A 21301-nucleotide genomic window follows, 5' to 3' on the forward strand; every position below is an offset into this window, starting at 1 on the left:
TCTCAGACGTTTTTAGGTGGTACAATCGTGCGAGGTTTTTTAATTAATTTAAAATACACACATAGAAAAATATCATGACAATAGCGATAGTACATAAATGCACAATTAATCACGTAAGCACTTTCCTTTCACGTTTTTTTTTCTCAATTATTTTTTGGGGTTTTTTTGAGGGGGGCTATCGTTTTGTCTAGCATTAGAGAGTTTAAGGGGGCGTCGATATAATATTAATATCACTCGTTTACCAATGATATGCTTTGTGAATTGTGGGAGACGTTTCGTAATTACTGGGGTTTCTTTGTGATTGGAATTCGGTTTTTGGGAATTTATCGGAAGATAAATTTTGAATGCTCGGGGATTTTTTGCGGAACTCACGCTTTCGACGGGAAATTCTGGTGGATTTCTACTGATTTTTTGGGGGAAATTCTATTGAAAAGAATTCCACGTTTTACTGCGCGTTTTTTTATAGAATGTTAATTTTATTTTTATAGAATGTTTTGTAGAAAAAATCAGTGGGATTTCATGTTTTTATCATTTTTATGTTCAGACGTTTTTATAGGAATTCCTCGACAGGAATTTTACAAGTTTTCTGCACTTTTTTTTTCATTAAAAAATGAAACAAAAACAAGGCTTCCATTCGGAAGCAAAAAAATTGAAATATTCAAACCGGTGAATTTTCATAAAAAATATCTCAATAGAATAAGTTCTATAGAAAAATCGAATGCTATTGATTTTTTCTATAGAATATTTGCGAATGAAAATTTCTATTTCTATTTTATGGAAAATGTCCAAAAGACACTATTTTATGGAAAAAATCAGGAGAATTTTATTTCGTTATAGAACTTTTTCTATTGAAAAATTTTCTATAGGAATTCCTTGAGCTGAATTCTTCAAATTTTCAACACTCCGTTTTTCTCCTCTTTTTGAAAATATCTCAACAGAATAAGTTTCTATAGAAAAATTGAATTCTACAGATTTTTTCTATAGAATATTTTCTAGTGAAAGTTGTTGTTTCTTATAGAAAATGTCCAATAGACACTATTTTACACAAAAAATCAGTAGAATTTAATTTATTCTATTTCGTCTATTAAGACATTTTCTATAGAAATTCCTCGACAGGAATTCTTCAATTTTTCTCCATTCTATTGTTCCTCTCTTTTCATTAAAAAATAAAACAAAAAAACTCAGGAAATTCGAGCCGAGGAATTTCTACAGAAAATATCTCCATAGAATAACTTCTCCAGAAAAATCCAATTCCATTGATTTTTTCTATAGAATATTCTCCACTGAACATTCCTATAGAAAAAAAACGCGCCATAACCAGCGGAATATTTCACTAGAATCAGCCAAAAACTAATAGAAACTTCAGTGGATCCCCCAGAATTTTCCAACGAAATCGCCAGCTTTTTCCACGAAATTCATTCGCACCTGCTTTTTAATCTCAAGGGACAGAGTTCCTAACGGCTTCCCGTTGGAATTTTAATCCCCATCCTCTGAATAGTGGTACAATAATGGATATGTTTTATTTCTGTTGATTCTCACGGGGCCAACTCCGGCGTTTATCTTTTTATTTGAGAAGTCATTTGGAGCGTCACACGTAGAGGGGCCTAGTACTTACCGCTGCAACTATTTATGTCGTTTAAGTTTACACACATAATTTTTTTTCCAAGGTTTCTCTGTATTCCCTTATAATTAGTTGTTCGATACTCACTAATATTCGCTAACAATTATTCTTGTGACACTGAGAAATGTTTATTTTTAGTTTTTTTGGGAATCCAAAAATTCGGCGAGAGTTCAATTTGATTATTCCTCGTCTCACTGTTTTTTATTTTAATTTTTGGAAATTGTCGTTTCGAGTCTTTTCACTCTGGAGTCAGGGGGAAGAGCTGTTTTGTCTCGAGGGAATCTATTCGACAATAATATTTATAAAACCGTTGATCCTTTGTTTATTTATGATTTAGCACGGAAGCACGATATTTTCAAAAATCTTCAATTCCGAATATTCACCCTCGCCTGAACGCAATTCACCGTTTTAGTTTTTATTCTTCAGTTCTTCCGATTCATCGTCTTATTGCTGAAGTTAATATCAGTGGAAATGTTCTCTTTGGTTTGGGTGGTCTTACAAGCTGTCACATCCAGCGAAAGATATAAAAACACTGAATTACACTGGAATCTAACGTGATGTACAATTTAGAGTTGATTAAAACGAAGCAGTCCACGATTTTTTTGCATTTTTTTTCTGCATCATTTTGATTTTTTCTTAATGATCTATAATTTTTCTATCTAATCTGTTTAATTTGAGTCTAATTTCTTCGTTGCGCTTTCGTGGTTGTCTCACTCGTAATGTTGTCTTCTTGTTTATGTATTAAAAAATTTAATAAAACTATATTATCGATTTTGTTAATTCCTTTGAAAAAATAAGGAGAAAAAATTGATTTTTTATGGACGAAAACTAAATCTATTTTTGGAAAATTTCCAAATAAATTTTCTTTTATTTTCAAGTTCTTCATATTCTCTCATCAGTATTTTGAATGAAAAGAACAATTTTATCGTTTTTTATGTTCACTTCTTCTAAAAGAATGAAGAGAAAAAATGAATACTATAAAAATGAATAATATAATTTTATATTCAATAAATCTAAAACGTTGTATTCACAGATGTCACAGAGCCCCGACAACAGTGAATAAAAAAAAGAATGACTGTAAAAAAAATAATGTATGTGTGTGGTGATAAATAAACAAAAACGGTATGCAAAATTAATTGAATAGTTTATCTGTTTAATGATACCTCTCATCATCAATTAAATAAAAATGATATAAAGATTCTTTAGATACAGAGCTATACCTACAACTTAATATGGCATCACAATGATTGCATTTTTCATAAATTCACGAACTTAAATATAATCTACGCTCTCTCGATGTCATGTCAAAATTTTCTGTCATTACCATTTTTCACTGATAGTTAATACTATGTCAATAGTGTGATTAACGACTGATGCAATTCAATTATTTACAACATTCATAAAACCTCTTAAATACACTGGATAATTCGATAATACGTACTAGCTAGATACAAAATAATATAGCGAATTAAATAATTTATTGATGAAATACATTCACTGAAAAAATTCATCGAAAATTGGTGCGTTGAGTAAATGCTATCGAGGGTGCGATTAATTGATACCTGACGGACGTATTTTCAAGCTTAAATCACAAGTAAAACATCTGTAATATTGCATTGCATTGGATTATCTATCAAGCCATTGAATTTTTATAAATTTTAATTCGTAAAAATTTCTCTCCAATGTACAATTATTACTGGTGTTACTATTGATGGTGTCTATTTGCTCTATTGGTGTTTTATTAATCGATTTATCATTCATTTTCTCCTGTTAGTTTCATGGATTCTAAACTAGATTTCACAAGGCAAATGTTGCTAAGTCTATGTGTCAAGCAAATTGATCCTTGAGTTGCACTGATCGGCTCAAACGAGTCTTCTGATGATTATAAGTCAGTTGTTTGTTCCTGTTGGGCTATTAATGCTGAGGATTTCAGTAATGAGCTTTGTTTGGTTGTTCTTGTGGGGTTTCTCGAATGGGCGACATTTGCTTTAGGCCTCGCTCCTCATTTTTACGATTATACGAACATCAACATACACACGTGGACACTGGGGGAATTATTATGACGTTTATGTTTGTTTAATGAATTGTTCTTGTAGCTAAGTGGAATGGGAAAATGATTGCGCTGTCGTTTCGAGTATTTTTTGGGATTAATTGACAGAATAATCATCAGAGAATTCAATGATTTTGAGTTTAATTTTTTGTGGGGAGTTAATCGGTAAGAAATTGTAAATTCCTTCGGGTATTTCACTCAACTACAGTGACTCCCACATTTCTTCGTCGACTGATTGAATAAAATCGACGTCATCGACAAATTTCAGGGAATTCAAATGAACTTTTTGTGGGTTTACGAGAACATACACACGTGAACACTGGGGGAATTATTATGACGTTTATGTTTGTTTAATGAATTGTTCTTGTAGCTAAGTGAAATGGGAAAATAATTGCGCTGTCGTTTCGAGTATGTTTTGGGATTAATTGAGAGAATAATCATCAGAGAATTCAATGATTTTGATTTTAATTTTTTGTGGGGAGTTAATCGGTAAGAAATTGTAAATTCCTTCGGGTATTTCACTCAACTACAGTGACTCCCACATTTCTTCGTCGACTGATTGAATAAAATCGACGTCATCGACAAATTTCAGGGAATTCAAATGAACTTTTTGTGGTTTTACGAGAACATACACACGTGGACACTGGGGGAATTATTATGACGTTTATGTTTGTTTAATGAATTGTTTTTGTAGCTAAGTGAAATGGGAAAATAATTGCGCTGTCGTTTCGAGTATTTTTTGGGATTAATTGACAGAATAATCATCAGACAATTCAATGATTTTGATTTTGATTTTTCAAAATCGAAGAATTTCAGGTAATTAAAATGAACTTTTAATGGTTTTACGTGAAATAATGACTAAAACATGAGCCTATGATATTCACTAACTGGAATGTATCGACAGAATCCGTATTTTCTAATCGCAATTGCGTATCTACTAATTGAGAAAACATATATTTTGACTAAAAGCTTGAATAACTAGCCTCAACAGAAGAGAAATCAAACGGATTATCGACTATTACGAATTTTCTCATTTTTTTTCTCGCTAATAATCATATACAATAGTATATGTAACAGTTGGTCTCAGTCGTGCCATGTGTCCCACAGTGAGACCCCAGTAGCTAACATCAATCAACGTAATTGGTGTTCATCCTTGTGTAATCAACAGCACACCGTTGACCATTAAAATGTCACTAACTACATTGAAAATAAAAACGACAATTGTACGTTCAACGAAAAAATTATCCCTCGTACACAACTAATAAATAATTTTCATTTAAAAAATGCACATTTATCATAAGTTAGTTGTCGAAGTGAGACATTTTTAATGCCTTGTCCCTTATCAATTAGTCTAAAGCTTTCATTTAAGTGCAACTCGCCAAATTCTTCGAAGCAGAGTTTAATTTTTTGTTTCTTCTTCTTTCCTCTAATTATCTTCCCTAATTAAAATTATAGATTGTGAAATTTTCGAACCTCACAGAGGCGGAAGTCATTCACAGAGTGGACTGGATAATCGGTGGAATTACCACGTGATTTGGTAATTACAAAAATCCTTTCACTGGGGCCATTCTTTTATGAATGGGGATTCCTGCGGGGATTGCAGCGAAAGGATTTTCAACGTGTAGATCCTTGATTTTGGGAGTTTTTTGCTTAGTTTTGGGGGGGCTTTTTGCCCCCTCGTGGCTTGATACTCTCGGAGATCTGCCACATCGCCTCCTCGCAGAGGAAGTCACTGAAGTTGTTGAAGAATGTTATTATGCGCTCGTTCTTTTTGAAGGAGTATGTGCTGAAAAGGAGAATTCAGTCATTTTTTCATTTGTTTTATTAAATTTCAGGGACAATTATGGGTTTGAATTAATTTTCAAATGAAATTAATGAGGTGTTTAATGGAATTTTGAGTTAATTGAAATGTTCAGGGAATTGTTGTATGAATTGGAATGATTTTCGAGCTTTTCTGTCATCACTTTGGATTGGAATTCATATTTTTAGTGAATTTTTTGAGAATTGAATGATTTTTCAGTGAAAGAATGTATTGAAATTTAGCATAAATTAGTGTTTGTTGATTATTCTAAGGATTTTCACCTGAAATTTGCTATTTGTAAATGATAGGAAATTTACGGAAATTGACAGGATGTCTAATTAAAGTTAAAATCAAATTATTGATGAATTTTCAATTTGCGTTGAAAATTTACAAAGATTGACCATTTCCGATCAATTTAAAAAAAATTTATAATTTGTATGTGAAGTATGTGATGAAAAGGATAATTAAATATTTAGTTATATCACTCGATTTCTGAGGGAATTTTTCTTCACGTGTTTTATGAAATTTCAGTGACAGTTATGATTTTTAAGTAATTTTCATGTCAAATTAGTGAATTGTTTAATTTCAAGTTAATTGAAAAGTTCAGGGAATCGTTGCCTAGATTTGTGTGATTTTGAAGAATTTTTATCAAAATTGTGAATTTTTGAAGAGTCGACTGACTTTTCAATCGCAAAATCTATTGAAATTCAGAATAAATTAGTTCTTCCTGCAAATTCCGAGAATGTATGCTCAAAATTTTAGGTGAAATTATATTTCAAGAATTCTAAACTTTTAAAGCAATGTAATTAGCATTTAAATAACCAATCAAAAAATCAATTCAAAACAAGTATAATTCAAACAAATCCGATCTTACCACTTCTTAAACCTCTTCATATTCTCAACAATATTGAACTGCTGCCACCGTTTCGAGAAATTAATAGTGCCATCTGGCAGCAGATCACTGTTTCCAATGTGCACGAACGTCAAATCTTGCAGTACAAGTCCTCTGCAAACAAAAAAAACAGTTCCAATACCTCTCCCATTACATTTTTCCCACAATTAATTCGGCACATTATTTTCCTTTCGTCTAGTTCGCACAAAAGTCCCTGAAAACTCACATGTAAGGTATGCACGGTGGTTGTGTCTCAGCCAGAGCCTGTCTGTACGCCCTGAAGCTGCTGGAGCTATCAATCAGCGCGCAGTACTCTTTCAGCCCCTCAGTAATGTGCTTCTGCCACTCGAGCCTCCTGATGGGCGCGCTGTCCAGTGCCGAGAGCAGAGCCAAATAGCTATTAAAATTATTGATCTTCCTCAAGTGCTTCATTATCTTAATGAACTTGACGACGTATTTCTCCCTGTCCTTCGCCTCGTTCTCCATCCTGTGCTCCAGAATCCTCGACCTCGCCCAGTACGACATCTTGTTGAAGTGCTCAGTGAATCTTGTGAGATTGGGGGACCTCTCCTCATTCTGCTCCTGCGCCCAAATTAATACTTCTGGTATTTCAATCTTCATGAATAGTTCGGCATCCAGCAGGGTCATCTGCTCGGCTATCTGTTCGCTCTTGAAGTCGAGCAGTGAAGCTTGCTTCGTGGAGACACTGAGGGACGAGAGAATGGGCTGGGCTGACTGCATCTGCTTCAACTGGTGCTTCTCCAGGATCTTCACGCGGAGGGCTTTTGCCATTGTCAGGTCGCCACTGCACACCAACTGCTGGACAAACTCCATCAGCGTCTGCAGGAGGACGTCGTCCAGGTCGGACATTGTCAGGTCACTGACGACGCGAACTAGGAGGGAAAAGGCCTCGCGTGCTGCTCGCTGCTTCACGACGTCCGGAGAACACGAGAACCTCTGGTGACGTCGGTGGAGCTTCTGAATCAGCTCCAGGGGGGACATGAAGGTCCTGTAGGTCGTCAAGAACGCTTCCTGATACAGGAAATCTGGGGAGATTGCGGAGGGATTAGAGGGCGCTTTCGAGGCTGCAGCGAGAGAAAATTATTTTTGCCCAATTTTTTTTTATTTATTTGAGAGGTTTTTTCTCAATCGAGGCGTTCAGGCGAGACCGATTAGGCTTCACTTATCACAATCATTTTGCTCGGGTGACTGTGGGGCACGTGACCTTGGAGGAACGCCTCCAATGATTAGGGGAGGTTGGGGTAAAATGGACACTTTTGATTTTTTTTTAATGTTAATGACGGGTTGACATGTTGATAACATTTAATAATTTTTTTCTCATTGCAAATAACAATTTTGTCCCTCTGTGATGCGCCTAAACTGAGCTCAATTGATCAATTTGTTTCTCAGTCTAAAGTGTCCATTTTACCCCACTCTTCCCTATTTTTTTCATAAATTCTTCGTTTTCTACAGGGAGACAACAAATTTCGATTGGTTTTTTTAGCAATGTAATTTTAATTGAAACATGATGAGAATTGCGTGGGCACAACTCGACAGGAGAAATACGGTATTGAAAAATAAATACTTGGCTCAAGTAAATGGATGTTTGGCAAAAGTAATTTTTTTTCTCAGTGTGACGGGGGTAGGGGCGTGATGAGATGACCTACCTGATTCTTTTTCGTCTAGTGCAGCATGAAATGAATCAGACATTATTAGTTTTGCGGTGGTATGGGGTGTGTGACGAGGGGGGAAACTGGTGAATTTTTGGGGGAAAGGAAGTCGTAAAATCGAAACTTTTTGCGGGAATTCAGTTGAAGAATTCGTCTGCAAAACGTGTTTTCCTATTTATCAATCCCTAATTCAGAATTAACGTTGATTTGGTTTTAGTTAATTTGAATGCATGAATCGAGTACAAACTTCGGGGTTTCGTTGATTTTTTTTTTGGATTTTAAATTTAGAGGGTTTTAATTATGAGATCATTCATTTTAAGAATTGAGCTTCTGAAATGTTTTATTAATCGTCAATAATTCATAAGTATTGTCGACTCGAAAAATTAATTAATTAATTAATTAATTGTGGAAACTTCTTTCATTTTTTTCTTTATTTAGATTTGAAATTTAGAGACTTTTAATTAAGCTTTCTTTCAATTAAAGAATTGACGTCTAAAAATATTTTTATGATCCCTAACAATTCACAATCAATATTAATTTAATTAATTAATGTGAATGCATTAAAAATTCATTGTGAAAACATTTCACATTACGATTTTTTCTAAAAAAATTTCTCGTTTATTCTTGAAATCTAGAAGTTTTCAAACACAAAATCTTTTAAAGCAAAAATTGACCTTCAACAACATTTAACTGATCCCTAACAATTCCCAATTAATATTGATACAATAACTAATCTCAATGCGTTGAAAAATAAGTTTAAAAAAAAATTGAAAATTTTTTTCCCCCAAAATTTCTTTCGATTGACCAAACCAAATTGACTAAATCCTCCACTGAACCCCTCACCCCTCAAAAAACCAGTTTCACCTCCCAAAAAAAAAAAAAAATTACCGTGTTTATTAGCTTTAGTCGCATGAATCAACAGAGCGTCAGGATGTCCCCCTCGTATGTCCGGTCCATCCTCCTCATTCTTCTTGAACACCAGATGTTTACTGATGTCCAGTTCATCGAGGATGCCATCGTCCTGCTCGATATCCCTCAGCTCCAGAGTGCTCTCGTCCACCGAAACCGAGGACAGTGCATTGCTGCCAGGCCTCGAGTTGCTCAGTGCAACATCCAGCGTTACATTGTTATTGTTATTGAGATTGTGAACAGGGGAGGCCTTGTCCTTCTTATCGATAATGGTGACAGGCTCCTCCTTTATCTCCTTAACCGGTGTCGAGGTGATGACTGGGTCTGGGGTGTGGAGAATCTGCATGCTGATAGCAGGCTTTGGTGATATTGGAGGTGGTGTCGTGGTGGATCGCGTCGATCGTGATCGCTTTGGCGGCAGGGCAGGGGGCAGACTAGAGTGATTCGTCACTTCTTTGATTGTTGGGCTCATACTGATCGATATACTGGAAAATAAATGGAAATTTCTCGAATAGTTTTTTAGTCCATTTTTTTTTAAGTTTGATCTTTTGAGCTTTTTCATTACAAAATCTTTCAATTGACGAATTGACCTTCAATAATGTTCTATTGATCATCAATAATTCGTAATTAATTTTGATTTAAAAATTAATTTGAATGCATTGGAAATTAATTTTGAAAACGTCTCTTTTCGATTTAAAAAAAAAATTTGTTTATATTTGAAATTTAGAGTTTTGTCATTACAAAATCTTACAATTGAATAATTGACCATCAAAAATGTTCTATTGATCATCAATAATTCGTAATTAATGTTGATTTAAAAATTAATTTGAATGCATTGGAAATTGATTTTGAAAACGTCTCGTTTCGATTTATAAAAAAAATTTTTGTTTATATTTGAAATTTAGAGGGTTTTAGTTGCTGAGCCTTTCAATCAGGGAAATTACCTTAAAAAATTATTATTAATTTACAATAATTCGGGAAATTAATTCAAATTAATTGCAAATTTATTGTCGAAACTTCTCGAATAGTTTTATTCAATTTTTTTTTAATTTAAACTTTGGAGTTTTTTTATTACGAAAATTTTCAATTAAAAAACTGACATTGAAAAATGTTTCATTGATCTTCAATAATTCATCATTAATATTCATTCAAAAATTAATTTCAAAGCATCGAAATCTATTAGTGAAAACTTTTTTTTCCTTAATTTATTTCTTGTTTCAATTTGAAATTTGGAGTTTTTCAGTTTTTCAATTAAAAAATTGATCTTCCAAACTATTCTACTAATCCCCAGTGATTAATAACTAATGCTAATTCAAAAATTAATTTGAAAAACTTCTCTTTTTTCTGTTTACATTTGAAATTTCGAAGGTTTTAATGACAAAACCTTTCAATTAGAGAACTGACCTTCAAAAATGTTTCATTCATCTACAATAACCCATGAAATTAATTCAAAAGAATTGTGGAATCTTCCTTTTCCGATTTTTTTGTTAATTCTAATTCGTCACTTCTGTAATTGTCAAACTCATACTGATCGATATACTGAAAAATAAATTGTCGTCGATTTCACCGAATTATCGATGGGTCTATTATCAGTGTTTATCGATTCTCGTAATGTTGTTGAGAGTGCCGAGTCATTTCAGGCTATCACGCATTCGTTGTTGTGATAACAACTGACAATTGTTGGGATGAGGGTCAATGAATACAATTTGCACTTTGAAAACAGAAGAATTACTCTGCGTTGATAAATGGTTGAGGGGCAAAGTGTTTTACAATTTGTTTACCTTTTTATCTTTTCAATTTATTTATCTTTTTTTATTTTTATTTACTGAAATTGATTGAGAAAAAGCAGTTTAGAGAATGGAACTTGTCGACATATTTATAATTTTCAAATAAATAGTTTTGTATTGCAGTGACAATCAAAATACGAAAACAAGAATTATTTCATAATAAAGATCGATTATTTGAAATGAGGAAATGTTTTAAAATAACAAGGTAATATTTATATTGCTCATTGAACTTAAATTGCAACAAGTGTCTTCAACAAATAGAAATTGTCACCATCTGTCCATTTATTTTCCAAACTTTCTAAAAAACGCAAGAATGCAAATTTCCCATTTTCATCATTAACATTTTATTAAATTAATCGTTAAAGATGACTGGATTAATGTGAAATATACCTGAAGCATTAGTTTAGTTTAATCTTCGGTATTTGGGGCTTTGGAACAGTTTTTTACGAGTATTCTGTCCTTTTATTCGAATCAACACTTATTTTTCCAACTTTCTACGTCAAACTACATGCGTCCACAGTACAATTTCCGATGTTATCGTTCCTACCTTGTCCCATCGTGTAGACTCGTCATGGTATGCACCATGGAGGAGCACGATTGTGTCGTTGTGAGTGCCATTTCATGCTGCTGCCATTCAGCCTGCATTGAATTGTATGCAGCCACCGAGTGTCGCGTGCCAAGACCGGAAATAAAGTCGTTGGTCGTGTGCGAGCAGTTGCCGAACATCTCCATGTATGCCATTACTGAAAATATTTCCATTTTTCGGGGGTTCAGTGGCAAGAAGCTTGATTTCAGTGCAGAGTTGAGGGAGTTAAAGTCAATTTCATTGTGTAACAGACAGTTTTTGTGGAATATCGGGGAATCCAAGCGAGATAAGGCAATCTTCGTTATGACCTTTTTTGTAGAACGAAGTGAGATCTACAAAAAAGGTATTCACGAAGATTCCGCTATCTCTCATGAATTCCGAGATATTCCCAAAAAACCGTTAGTGAAATTCATTTTTCACTCTTACAACTTCAACACTGATTCTAATGTCGCAGATCGAAGTGATGCGTGAACAAAATATGAAAAAATCTGTCTGGGATTGGATGTGTAGACACGATGTCGCGAAAAAATTGTCTCCTTTTTATTCAACTGATAGACACGTGTAGAATTAATGAGAATAAACTCCGTTTCAGTGTACTTGAACGAGTTAAAGTCAATTTCACTCTGCGATAGGCAGTCTTTGGTGAATATCTCGGAATCCTAACAAGATACCGAAATTTTCGTCAAGACCTTTTTTGTAGGTCTCATTTCGTTCTACAAAATAGGTCTTGATGAAGATTCCGCTATCTCTCATGGATTCCGAGCTATTCCCAAAAAACCGCCGGTGAAATTGATTTTTTACTTTTATAGCTGCAACACTGATTCTAATTTCGCAGATCGAAGTGATGCGTGAACAAAATATGAAAAAATCTGTCTGTGATGGATGTGTAGACACGATGTCGCGAAAAAATTGTCTCCTACTTACTCAACTGTTACGCACGTGTGAAATTAATGAGATGAAAATAAAACATCAGGCCTGAGCGAAATTGCACACTCATTACGCGCTCACGTTGGGGCTCTCAGAGTCTAACTGTAGTTTGTAATGAAACTTTACGACCTGCATCTTCCTCTACCATTTATCGAATTCATGAGGATTATGTAAGAGAAACTACGTTTAATGTTCTATTAATTCACGTTGAGAATTCAGACCCACGTCAATTACGCTTTTAGAATTCAGAAATTCATACCCGAGAGGTATTACTATTTTGTTGCTAACCGGTCGAGGACATCTTTTTGTTGGCATTGGAGTACGTCAGGTCGGCAATCGTCATTTTTAATTGAATTCACTGAAAATTAATTGTGAAAACTTCTTGAATAGTTGTTTAGTTCATTTTTTTTCTTTTTTTAGATTTGAAGTGAGGAGTTTTTCATGACGTAATCTCTCAATTAATGGATTGAGCTTCAAAAATATTTTACTAATCCCCTATAATTCATAATTGATATTAATTTATTTGAATGGAATGAAAATTGCGAAAATTTTTCATTTCCGTAAAAAAAAAAAATCCTGTTTACATTTGAAGTTGGGAGGGTTTTAATTACAAAACCTTTTAATTAGAGACCTGACCTTCAAAAATGTTTAATCAATTTTCAACAATTCATGAAATTAATTCCAATGAATTATAAATGAATAATGGAAATTTCTCTTTTCTACTTTTCGTCAATTTTTTTCACCTTTAGATTAGAAATTCCAAATTTCTAAATCATTTTTCAATTGAAAAATTGACCTCCACAAACGTTCCATTAACTCCCGCCAATTGCCAATGCATGTTGATTAAAAAATTAATTTGATAAACAAGAAATCCTCAGTCCAGAGTTGAATATAAATTCATTCAAATGCATTCCAATTTGAAATTCATGGCGAGTGTGACGTGAATTTTGCCAACCATTAATTAGCCTTTAGCTCAAGACTCCTCGAGTTCACCCTCAAGACTCCCTGACTTTAATAAATACAAGATAACGAGGATGCTATCCCCTAGAACTGTAATAACGAGGTCCCTCCTCGAAACAACTCGAGGAAAATTCCCTGTTCGTGACTTTTTCACACCGAGTAATGTTGCAATGAAAAATCGACCGGGAAATGAGTGGAGAGAACACGTCGACGAGTGTGTGAGACTACAAAAAACAATGTAAAGGCCACTACTGTTTTCAAAACCACTCGCGTAAGCTTCAAACTATTACAAAATTATTCAAAATAAAAAATCCAAGCTCAATGTCAAACGCTATTGTTATGTCTGTCAGAGGTTTCAGTGAGTAAATAATCATGCTGCAAGGTACTTCACTGTTTTTTCGGTGTATTTTTCAACTGTGTGAGGATGAAATATTTTCCTCAGTCGAGAATGAAGGCAAGTGTTGCAAAATGAACAATTTCACATTTTTTCAATTTTAATAATTAATTACTTTTTTTAATTAAATGAAATTTAAAAAAATGAAACCCCCATTTTTTTCTATTCAAGCATGGTTATTTTTTTGAGTCGCAAAAATTTCAGATCTTGAATGAAGAATTTTTTTAAAATAAGAATGCTAGAGGGAATTTTATTTTTTTAACGTGATGTGAAGGTGAAAAATATGGCAAGTGTTGCAAAATGAACAATTTTACATTTTTTCAAATGTTAATAACTGTTTTTTTTTATGAAAGGGGTGAATTTTTCAAATGGGAATTCATTTCTGACTTATAAAAAGGAGAAATAAAGAGTTCAATGTCTCCATTTTGCCCCAGTTACCCCCATTTTTCTCTATTCAAAGATGTTTATTCGTTTGAATTGAAAAAAATTCACAAATTTAGAATTGAGAATTTTTTAAAAATAAATGCAACAGGGAATTTCAATGTTTTGTCGTTTTATTTTCCGACGAAAATAACAAGTGAGGGGAAAAATATTTCTCAATACAAAATAAAGCCAAGTGTTGCAGTTTTTTAATTCAAATTTTTTTTAAACACAGCATGATGATTTTCTCCTCCAGAAAATTCCTCATCCACAATGAAAATAAAAATAAAAAACGTGTGGGCATCTCCCACTTACCGGAATATGCCACCGATTGGAACACTGGGGGATACAAAATATTAACGTCAGTTTCAAAAAAGCCTATAACTTCACTGTTGGAAATTTCCCAAAATTCAAGCAATAACTGCATTCAAATTTTCAATTCAATGAACATCAATTCGTGAATTTGCATATTTATTTCGTAATTTTTAATTCATTTAAATATCAAATCATTACGTAAAATTCCATATAAATAAACAATATCTGCATTCGAATATTCAATTTAACAAAATTGAATCAAATCAAAGATCAATTTATGAATGTGAAAATCAATTCCATGAATTGACCTTCATTTAAAGATCAAATGAAAGTAAAATTCACAAAGAAAAGAATAAAAAAGCGTGAAATTTCATGTGAATAAAAACTTTCTAAATGTACCTGAAATTTCAGGAGTAATTTTCCAACAGTGTTGACAAATCAACAACTTCCTCTCACTTCACAAACAAAAAAAAAACACTAGAGGACACCAGAGACGAAGTGACTCGCCTCCATCGAGCACCGATCGACCACTGAGCACTATTTTCTATGGATTTATTTTCAACTCCACAATCGAGTTATTCAAATCGTCTGTCGGCGTCAGTCGGCCTCTGTTTCCTCGTTGTATTTTTTGTCGAGATAATTGACAGCAGTTGAGTAAAGACACTAATAATTGCCGAGTGATCCAACGATATTACGATTTTTTATCATTACTCAAATACTGATTGCTTTTATCATCTGTTTTGCTTCTTATCGGCATGAGACTTGTGATTACTTACTGTGTCGTTTCTTGAGGGGTAGGGGAGGTGGTTTACTGGCGTCTGGACTGTCACTGGAGTTTGCGTGGAGGCTGCAGGTGGACAGGTGTTCATTTTCAGGTACATTATCGTACTGCGAGGGCTGACGATCTTTTCGCCTCTTCGAACGCTTCTCGGGAAGGGCTGGGGGAATTCCGTTCGAGTCTGGTCCAGTGATTGCTTCGATTTCCTGGAGAATTGAAGGGAGAGGATAATAATAATGAAATGCTATTAAACAGCTATTTTACATTCTATTCCAACGAAATGGAAATTGAATTAGAGTCCAATAGTTTCTTTGATCGTGCTCAATCTCAAATATCTCGGGATCGGCTGAGTAAACTTGGACGAGTTTAGTGCCATTTTGAGGGGATTTTTATGAGCTTTAAAATGAGCTCCGACTCGTCGAAATGGCATCGTTGGGTCGGAAGATATCAAAGATTTAGTTGAGGAACAATTTCAGAAGTTTTACTTTTTCAATTTTTTAATTGGAATAGAATTTTATTGGAGTTGAATTTTTTCCTCCAATGAAGAGTTTGATTACCATTCATATCACTTGAGAATTTTTTCCTCTTTCATGTCTTATCAGTTGTGGAAATATTTGGAAATGAAATGAACGAAAGGAAATAATTTTTAAAAATTCGATTAATCGTTTAAAATTTTTTTTTTCAGTTGAACGTATTCAAATACTGTTTTTATACGTAATAATTCCAAAATAATAGGAAAAAAATTAAATTTGATTTAAAGGTGGGGAAATCATGAAATTTCAATGAAATTCCTGATTTTTTATTGCATTTTCAATGAAAATATGAATTTTCATCATCAAATTATGCAGAACGTTAGCTAATTGAATATTCACGAATATTTTCCTGAAAAAGTCTCAATTTTTATCAAATTTAATACAGTAATTCAACTGAAATTTGCCATTTCTGTCCATTTTTCCATTAAATTTGACAATTTCAATAACGAAATTCCTCGAAATTTCAGTGAAACTGTGTGATAAAATTTATTAATAGTATAAAATTATCGAATTATGGACTAAAGTTAATAAGAAGAAGTATTAATAAGAAGAAGTAAAGGACGGGCATAAATAAAAAGGAAGAGCGGATGAAACTTGAGAAAAAAATAAGAAAAAAAGCACACAACACCCACATTTACCAGTTTTTCCAGTAGTGCTGGATCGCCATTGCCAGTGATACTGGTAGTGGTGAGACTGCTCTTTGAGCTGGTGGTTCTTTGCGTCATGATGGAGCCCTCAGTGCACTCGGAGAGTTTTTGCTGGGAGAAGGACTGCTGCTGAGAACTGAATGACTGCGAGTTGTAACTGACACTGCTCTGCTGGGAGGATCTCTTGGATGTCATGCTCGAGGCTGTGTAGCTCTGCGACGAACTTCTCTGGGAGTGCAAAGATACAAAACCAGATTCTTGGGTCTGGGTTGACAGTCTCTCCATTTTTCCCTCCACTCCTGCAATTATTTTCCGCAATTTTTTTTTATTTCAACAGTTTCGTGAAGTCAATTATTTAATGAATTGATGAATTGTTAAGTTTTATTTATTCATCAATTATTAAAATCTATTTTCAATTATTCAATTAAATTGTCTAGTGCATTTAGAAGGAATTTAAATGAACTTTTATCTTTAATTCAACATTTCATGTCAATATTTTTTGGAAATTAATTTGCTGGAATTCAAAGACTAATTTGAATTGAACAATTTCATTAAATCATTATTCATTAAATTCATAAATTGATCAATTTCATTCATTTATCAATTATTAAGATTAGTTTCCAATTATTAAATTAAATTGTCTAGTTCATTAAGAAAAAACTTTCAATCAACTTTTATCTTTCATTCGATTAAATTGACCTAAAAATAGATGATTTCTTGTCAATATTTATTGGAAATTAATTGAAAAACTGATTCTAATTGTCTCCAATTAATTAAATTACTTCCTCAATTCATCCCATTTCCCAATTAATTATCAATAATGAATAATAAAAAATGATCAAATCATGTGTTAATAAAGACAAAAAAATTCCCCACCACAAAAATTACCCGAAGAATTCCTCAACATTGTTTTCAAATCAAAACAAAACATTTTAATTTCAACAATTCTCTAATTAACCGACTCCCCCCTAAAATGTTACGTTTTTACTGGAATTGTCTCAAATTAATTAAATTACTGAATTTAAAAAATTTAAAAATAAAATTATACAAGAACTTCCTCAATTCATCCCATTTCCCAATTAATTATCAATAATGAATAATAAAAAATGATCAAATCATGTGTTAACAAAGACAAAAAAATTCCCCACCACAAAAATTACCCGAAGGCTTCCTCAACATTTTTTTCCAATCACAACAAAACATTTTAATTTCAACAATTCTCTAATTAACCGACTCCCCCCGTAAAATGTTACTTTTTTATTGAAAGTTCACGACACGAAGGTTCATGGAAAACTGCTCCAGGCGTAGGCGACTCAACTCACCGCCCACTCCACTGGCCTGAAAAGTTATTTGAAGATTCTTGCGTAAAATTGGACTTGTTTTCCCGAGGTTCTTTACCCAACGATCTATATCCCACTTCCGTCACATTAATGCATCCTCAAGAGTTGAAAGACTCACCAGCGAATGGATTTATCATCTCCTGGGGTGTCTGCTGGCCCAGCAGCATAGTGCTCGGTATACTTGTTTCAGACCCGTCCCAACAGCCGCAGTTATTCGTACCATTGACTTGCAGACCTAATTCAAAGGTTTAAAAAATTTACAAATGAAATTACGAAAAGAAATAATCCAAATTGAATTTCAAAGAAGATGAATCAAAAATGGATCGTCTTCAATCGTTGATATCTCGAGATCGGCTGAGTGAAATTCAACATTTTTTTCTTCATTTTGAAGATATTTTCACAAGTTTTCAAACGAGCCTCGATTCGTCGAAATCGCATCGTTGGGTCCGGAGATATCGAGGATTCAGTGACCAACCATTTTCCTCAGTTTTACTATTTCAATTTTTTTTCGTCTTCCTCACGAGTCGTCGTCTCTGGAGAAATTAGTAAATTTTTTTATCACGCATAAACTCGAAAACTGAAGCCAACGCTGCTTATTAAACAAGCTCCGTTAATTTACAACAAAAAAACTAAGCGCATACCCAAACAAATGTTTCTCAACTCGTCGAATATTGCGTCGAAATTCTTACGGTGATCGTTCCCCGAGTTGAACCGCTTATCCATGATAAACTTTACAGAATTCGAGAGTTATAAAGAGTGAATTTGGTGATTCGAAGGGCACGGTTTACCACTCGTATCTGACACACGAGTTGTTTCACTTTCATCGGAGTTCGGGGCCAGACTGACTGGTTCCCCATATGCTGGAGTGTCTCCGAGACACTTCTCACTTTTTTTCTGCTGACTAATCGCTGGAACCCCGAGTATGACGGTACCTCTCACATGTACAAATGTTTTTTCTTTCTGTGATCAATCGGGTCACTGTGCAAACCCTCTTAGAATGCTCGACTTTAACTTGACAATGACAAAAAAAGCAGGACGAAAAGGAAGAGGGGCTTCAGCTTTAATTATCGTCATTCAGGTCTTCTATTTTTGTTATTTGTTACTGTTGTGGTAATTGGGGGTGGGGAAGTGCGATTTTTCAGCCTCGGAGGGGCAAAATGGAATGGAAAAATGACAATTGTATGACATTTTTTCGAATTTTTTAAAGAAAAATAATTATTTTTTTATGATTAATGAAGAAAAAATCAATAATTAATTAATTCTTAATGAATAATTAATTTTTAATAATAATCGATACATTTATGATTATTATTATTAAAAATAACATAAATAATTAAATTTAATTAGTAATTTTGATAAAACTCATTTTTGAAATTGATAATTAATAATAGTAATTATTATTTTTAGGAATTTTTTGTATTTATAAGAAGGTTTACATTGATTTTTGATGGGGATTTCTACGAAGTCATTCATTTATGAGAATTTGAGAGAACATTTGCAATTCTGCTGTTGAAATTCCATTGAATAGGCTTTTTAATTCTTTAGCAAATAATTTAGTAATAAATAATTTAGTTCAACTCATGTTTCTCATGGAATTAAATTGATTTAGAAGTTTGGAAGATCTGGATTTTTACTGAGTTTGATAGCAAAAATTGATAGAAATTCCAAAAAAAATTTCAATAAAATTGATGAAAATATTCTCATCGTAAAAGTTCCATTCTACTCGAATAAACTGAATCCAGTAAAACCATTTTACAACCCCATAAAAGGGACAAATTAAACTTTTAGTGGACGTAAACAACGCGGGAAGATGGAAACGATTGTAAAAATTTTATTCCTCCAGAAACTACTCTTTGAAATTTCATTCGATACTAGTCTTCGAGGAGATTAAAGTCGTTCGTTATTAATGGTGATGTCTCTAGGAGAAAATTTTAAAATTCGCTTGGATCTAGAGATTCAAAATCATTAACACAACTTTTTTTTAATCTATTGAGTTTCAATATTTTTATTGTGAAAATTGATAGAAATTCTATTTTTTTATTCAATAAAATTTGCGAATTTTTCTTTAATTTATTGAGTTTCAATTTTTTCATGGTAAAAATTGATAGAAATTACATTTTTTTGTTCAATAAAATTCCCGGAAATGTCATCATCCTAAAAATTTAAATCACTATTCCTTCGATTGGACTTGAAAACTAGTCTTTCGTGAGATTAAACACAACGGAACGTTCCCCCCTGTACTTTTCCTACTCCAGTTATCATCGACTCACCGTGAATTGTCGCCATGAGACTGAGATCCATACTATCATTCAAGGACTCGTCATTTGGCCCCATGATCGAGCGAATTTCATCGTCGTCCCTCGAGTGATTCAGCGCCGAGTCCAAACTTCCAGCTGACGCACTCAGTAAGGACGACGAGTCCTCGGGGGAGCGGCTCCTTAACGAGACACGGTCCAAACTTGATGCCAACAGACCCTCTGACTCGTCCAAAAGCTGTTGGGCACGGGTTCGACGTTTCGGGGGGAGTGGAGGGGGCGTCGAGGAGCCATTGTCCTCGGTTAAACTGATATTCGTCCTGGAATTATAGGACAAGTGTCTTCACGGGGCCATTCTAAAGCCATTCCAAAGACTATTTTCGCATGTAAACTCATTTCATTCGTGAGTTTTTTATTATTTTCGGCTTTTTTATCTATTTTTTTATCAAAAAAAAAACTATATGTTCCACGTGAAAATATTTGATGGAGTGAAACAGATTTACTTGAGGGAAATTAATAAACTTGATAGAAGAAAATTTAATATCTTTCACAAAAATTAAATTTTTGTCGTGATCATCAGAAATATCCCTAGAAGAATTCCAACTGTTGGCAGGAAAAAATATAATCTATTGTTCCACAATCATTTGATCTGAGAGAACTCCATTGGATTATACCATAGAAAGAATACATTGACGAGGAAAGAATATTTTTTTCCCAAAAAAATTGTCCCCTCGAAATTATCTAGTTTTGCCAATAACACAGCTTTCGGCAAGAAAATTGTAGTTTCCTCTTGAAATTATCATTCGTTCCATGGAAATTATAAGTGTTTATTGGACAAAGATACACACTTCTCAATAACATTCACTTGACAAAACCGGAGTCTCATATAATTCTCTGTAGAACAAATGTATTTGCCCGAAAGACATAAATGTCTCACGAGAACAATTACTACTAAGAAAATTATCATGGTTTGGTGGAAGCTTTCTTTTTGTCCACAAGTAAATTGATTCAACACGACAAAAGATCTCTCCGGGGGAACATACAATTTTCAGTGCAGTCCTCAGTGTAGTCCTCATTTTATTTTTTTTCTCAAAGAGGTTTTTATGAAACTTTACGTTTTGACAAAGTATTAACGTAAAAAATGTTAACGTTGAGGTAATGTTGAATTCAATAAATCATTGAATCAACAAACATTTTTTTGGGGTCAGAAATTCCATTCGGAAGAGAATTGCCAATTTCCATTTCTTTAGAAATGAAAATAATAAAATAATTGAGTTTTTTTCTGTAGAATCTTCACTAGAAAAACTAGTGTCTAAAATTAGAATACTTCTGTCCCCTTGTTCAAGGCGTCATCATATCTCCCAATTTTTATAACCGTCGCACATAAAAATAGAGAGAAAGTAATAATAATCACGC

The 21301-nt window shown here is 33.5% G+C and overlaps 1 protein-coding gene across 7 annotated transcripts in view; it reads right to left on the reverse strand.

Annotated features, from left to right (window-relative positions):
* Nucleotides 1-2603: 2603 nt before the first annotated feature.
* The window catches only part of LOC107035665 (guanine nucleotide-releasing factor 2), a 99036-nt gene continuing 80338 nt past the window's right edge, over nt 2604-21301 (reverse strand). For 3 of the 7 annotated variants that reach the window (XM_015253202.1, XM_015253200.1, XM_015253207.1), the window contains exons 5-15: nt 19901-20205; nt 17749-17865; nt 16276-16589; nt 15109-15316; nt 14333-14356; nt 11278-11473; nt 8923-9428; nt 8032-8046; nt 6591-7410; nt 6347-6478; nt 2604-5457 (exon numbers count right to left, since the gene is read on the reverse strand). In XM_015253202.1, coding sequence (XP_015108688.1) covers nt 5322-5457; nt 6347-6478; nt 6591-7410; nt 8032-8046; nt 8923-9428; nt 11278-11473; nt 14333-14356; nt 15109-15316; nt 16276-16589; nt 17749-17865; nt 19901-20205 — 2773 coding nt within the window. In that variant the 3' untranslated portion in view covers nt 2604-5321. The remainder of the gene's footprint in view (nt 5458-6346; nt 6479-6590; nt 7411-8031; nt 8047-8922; nt 9429-11277; nt 11474-14332; nt 14357-15108; nt 15317-16275; nt 16590-17748; nt 17866-19900; nt 20206-21301) is intronic. The other 4 variants (XM_015253203.1, XM_015253205.1, XM_029125911.1 and 1 more) reach the window with 4 other exon arrangements.

Source organism: Diachasma alloeum, unplaced genomic scaffold (assembly GCF_001412515.2).
Source record: "Diachasma alloeum isolate Michigan unplaced genomic scaffold, Dall2.0 Dall_scaffold_00199, whole genome shotgun sequence".
NCBI classification, from domain to species: Eukaryota; Metazoa; Arthropoda; class Insecta; order Hymenoptera; family Braconidae; genus Diachasma; species Diachasma alloeum.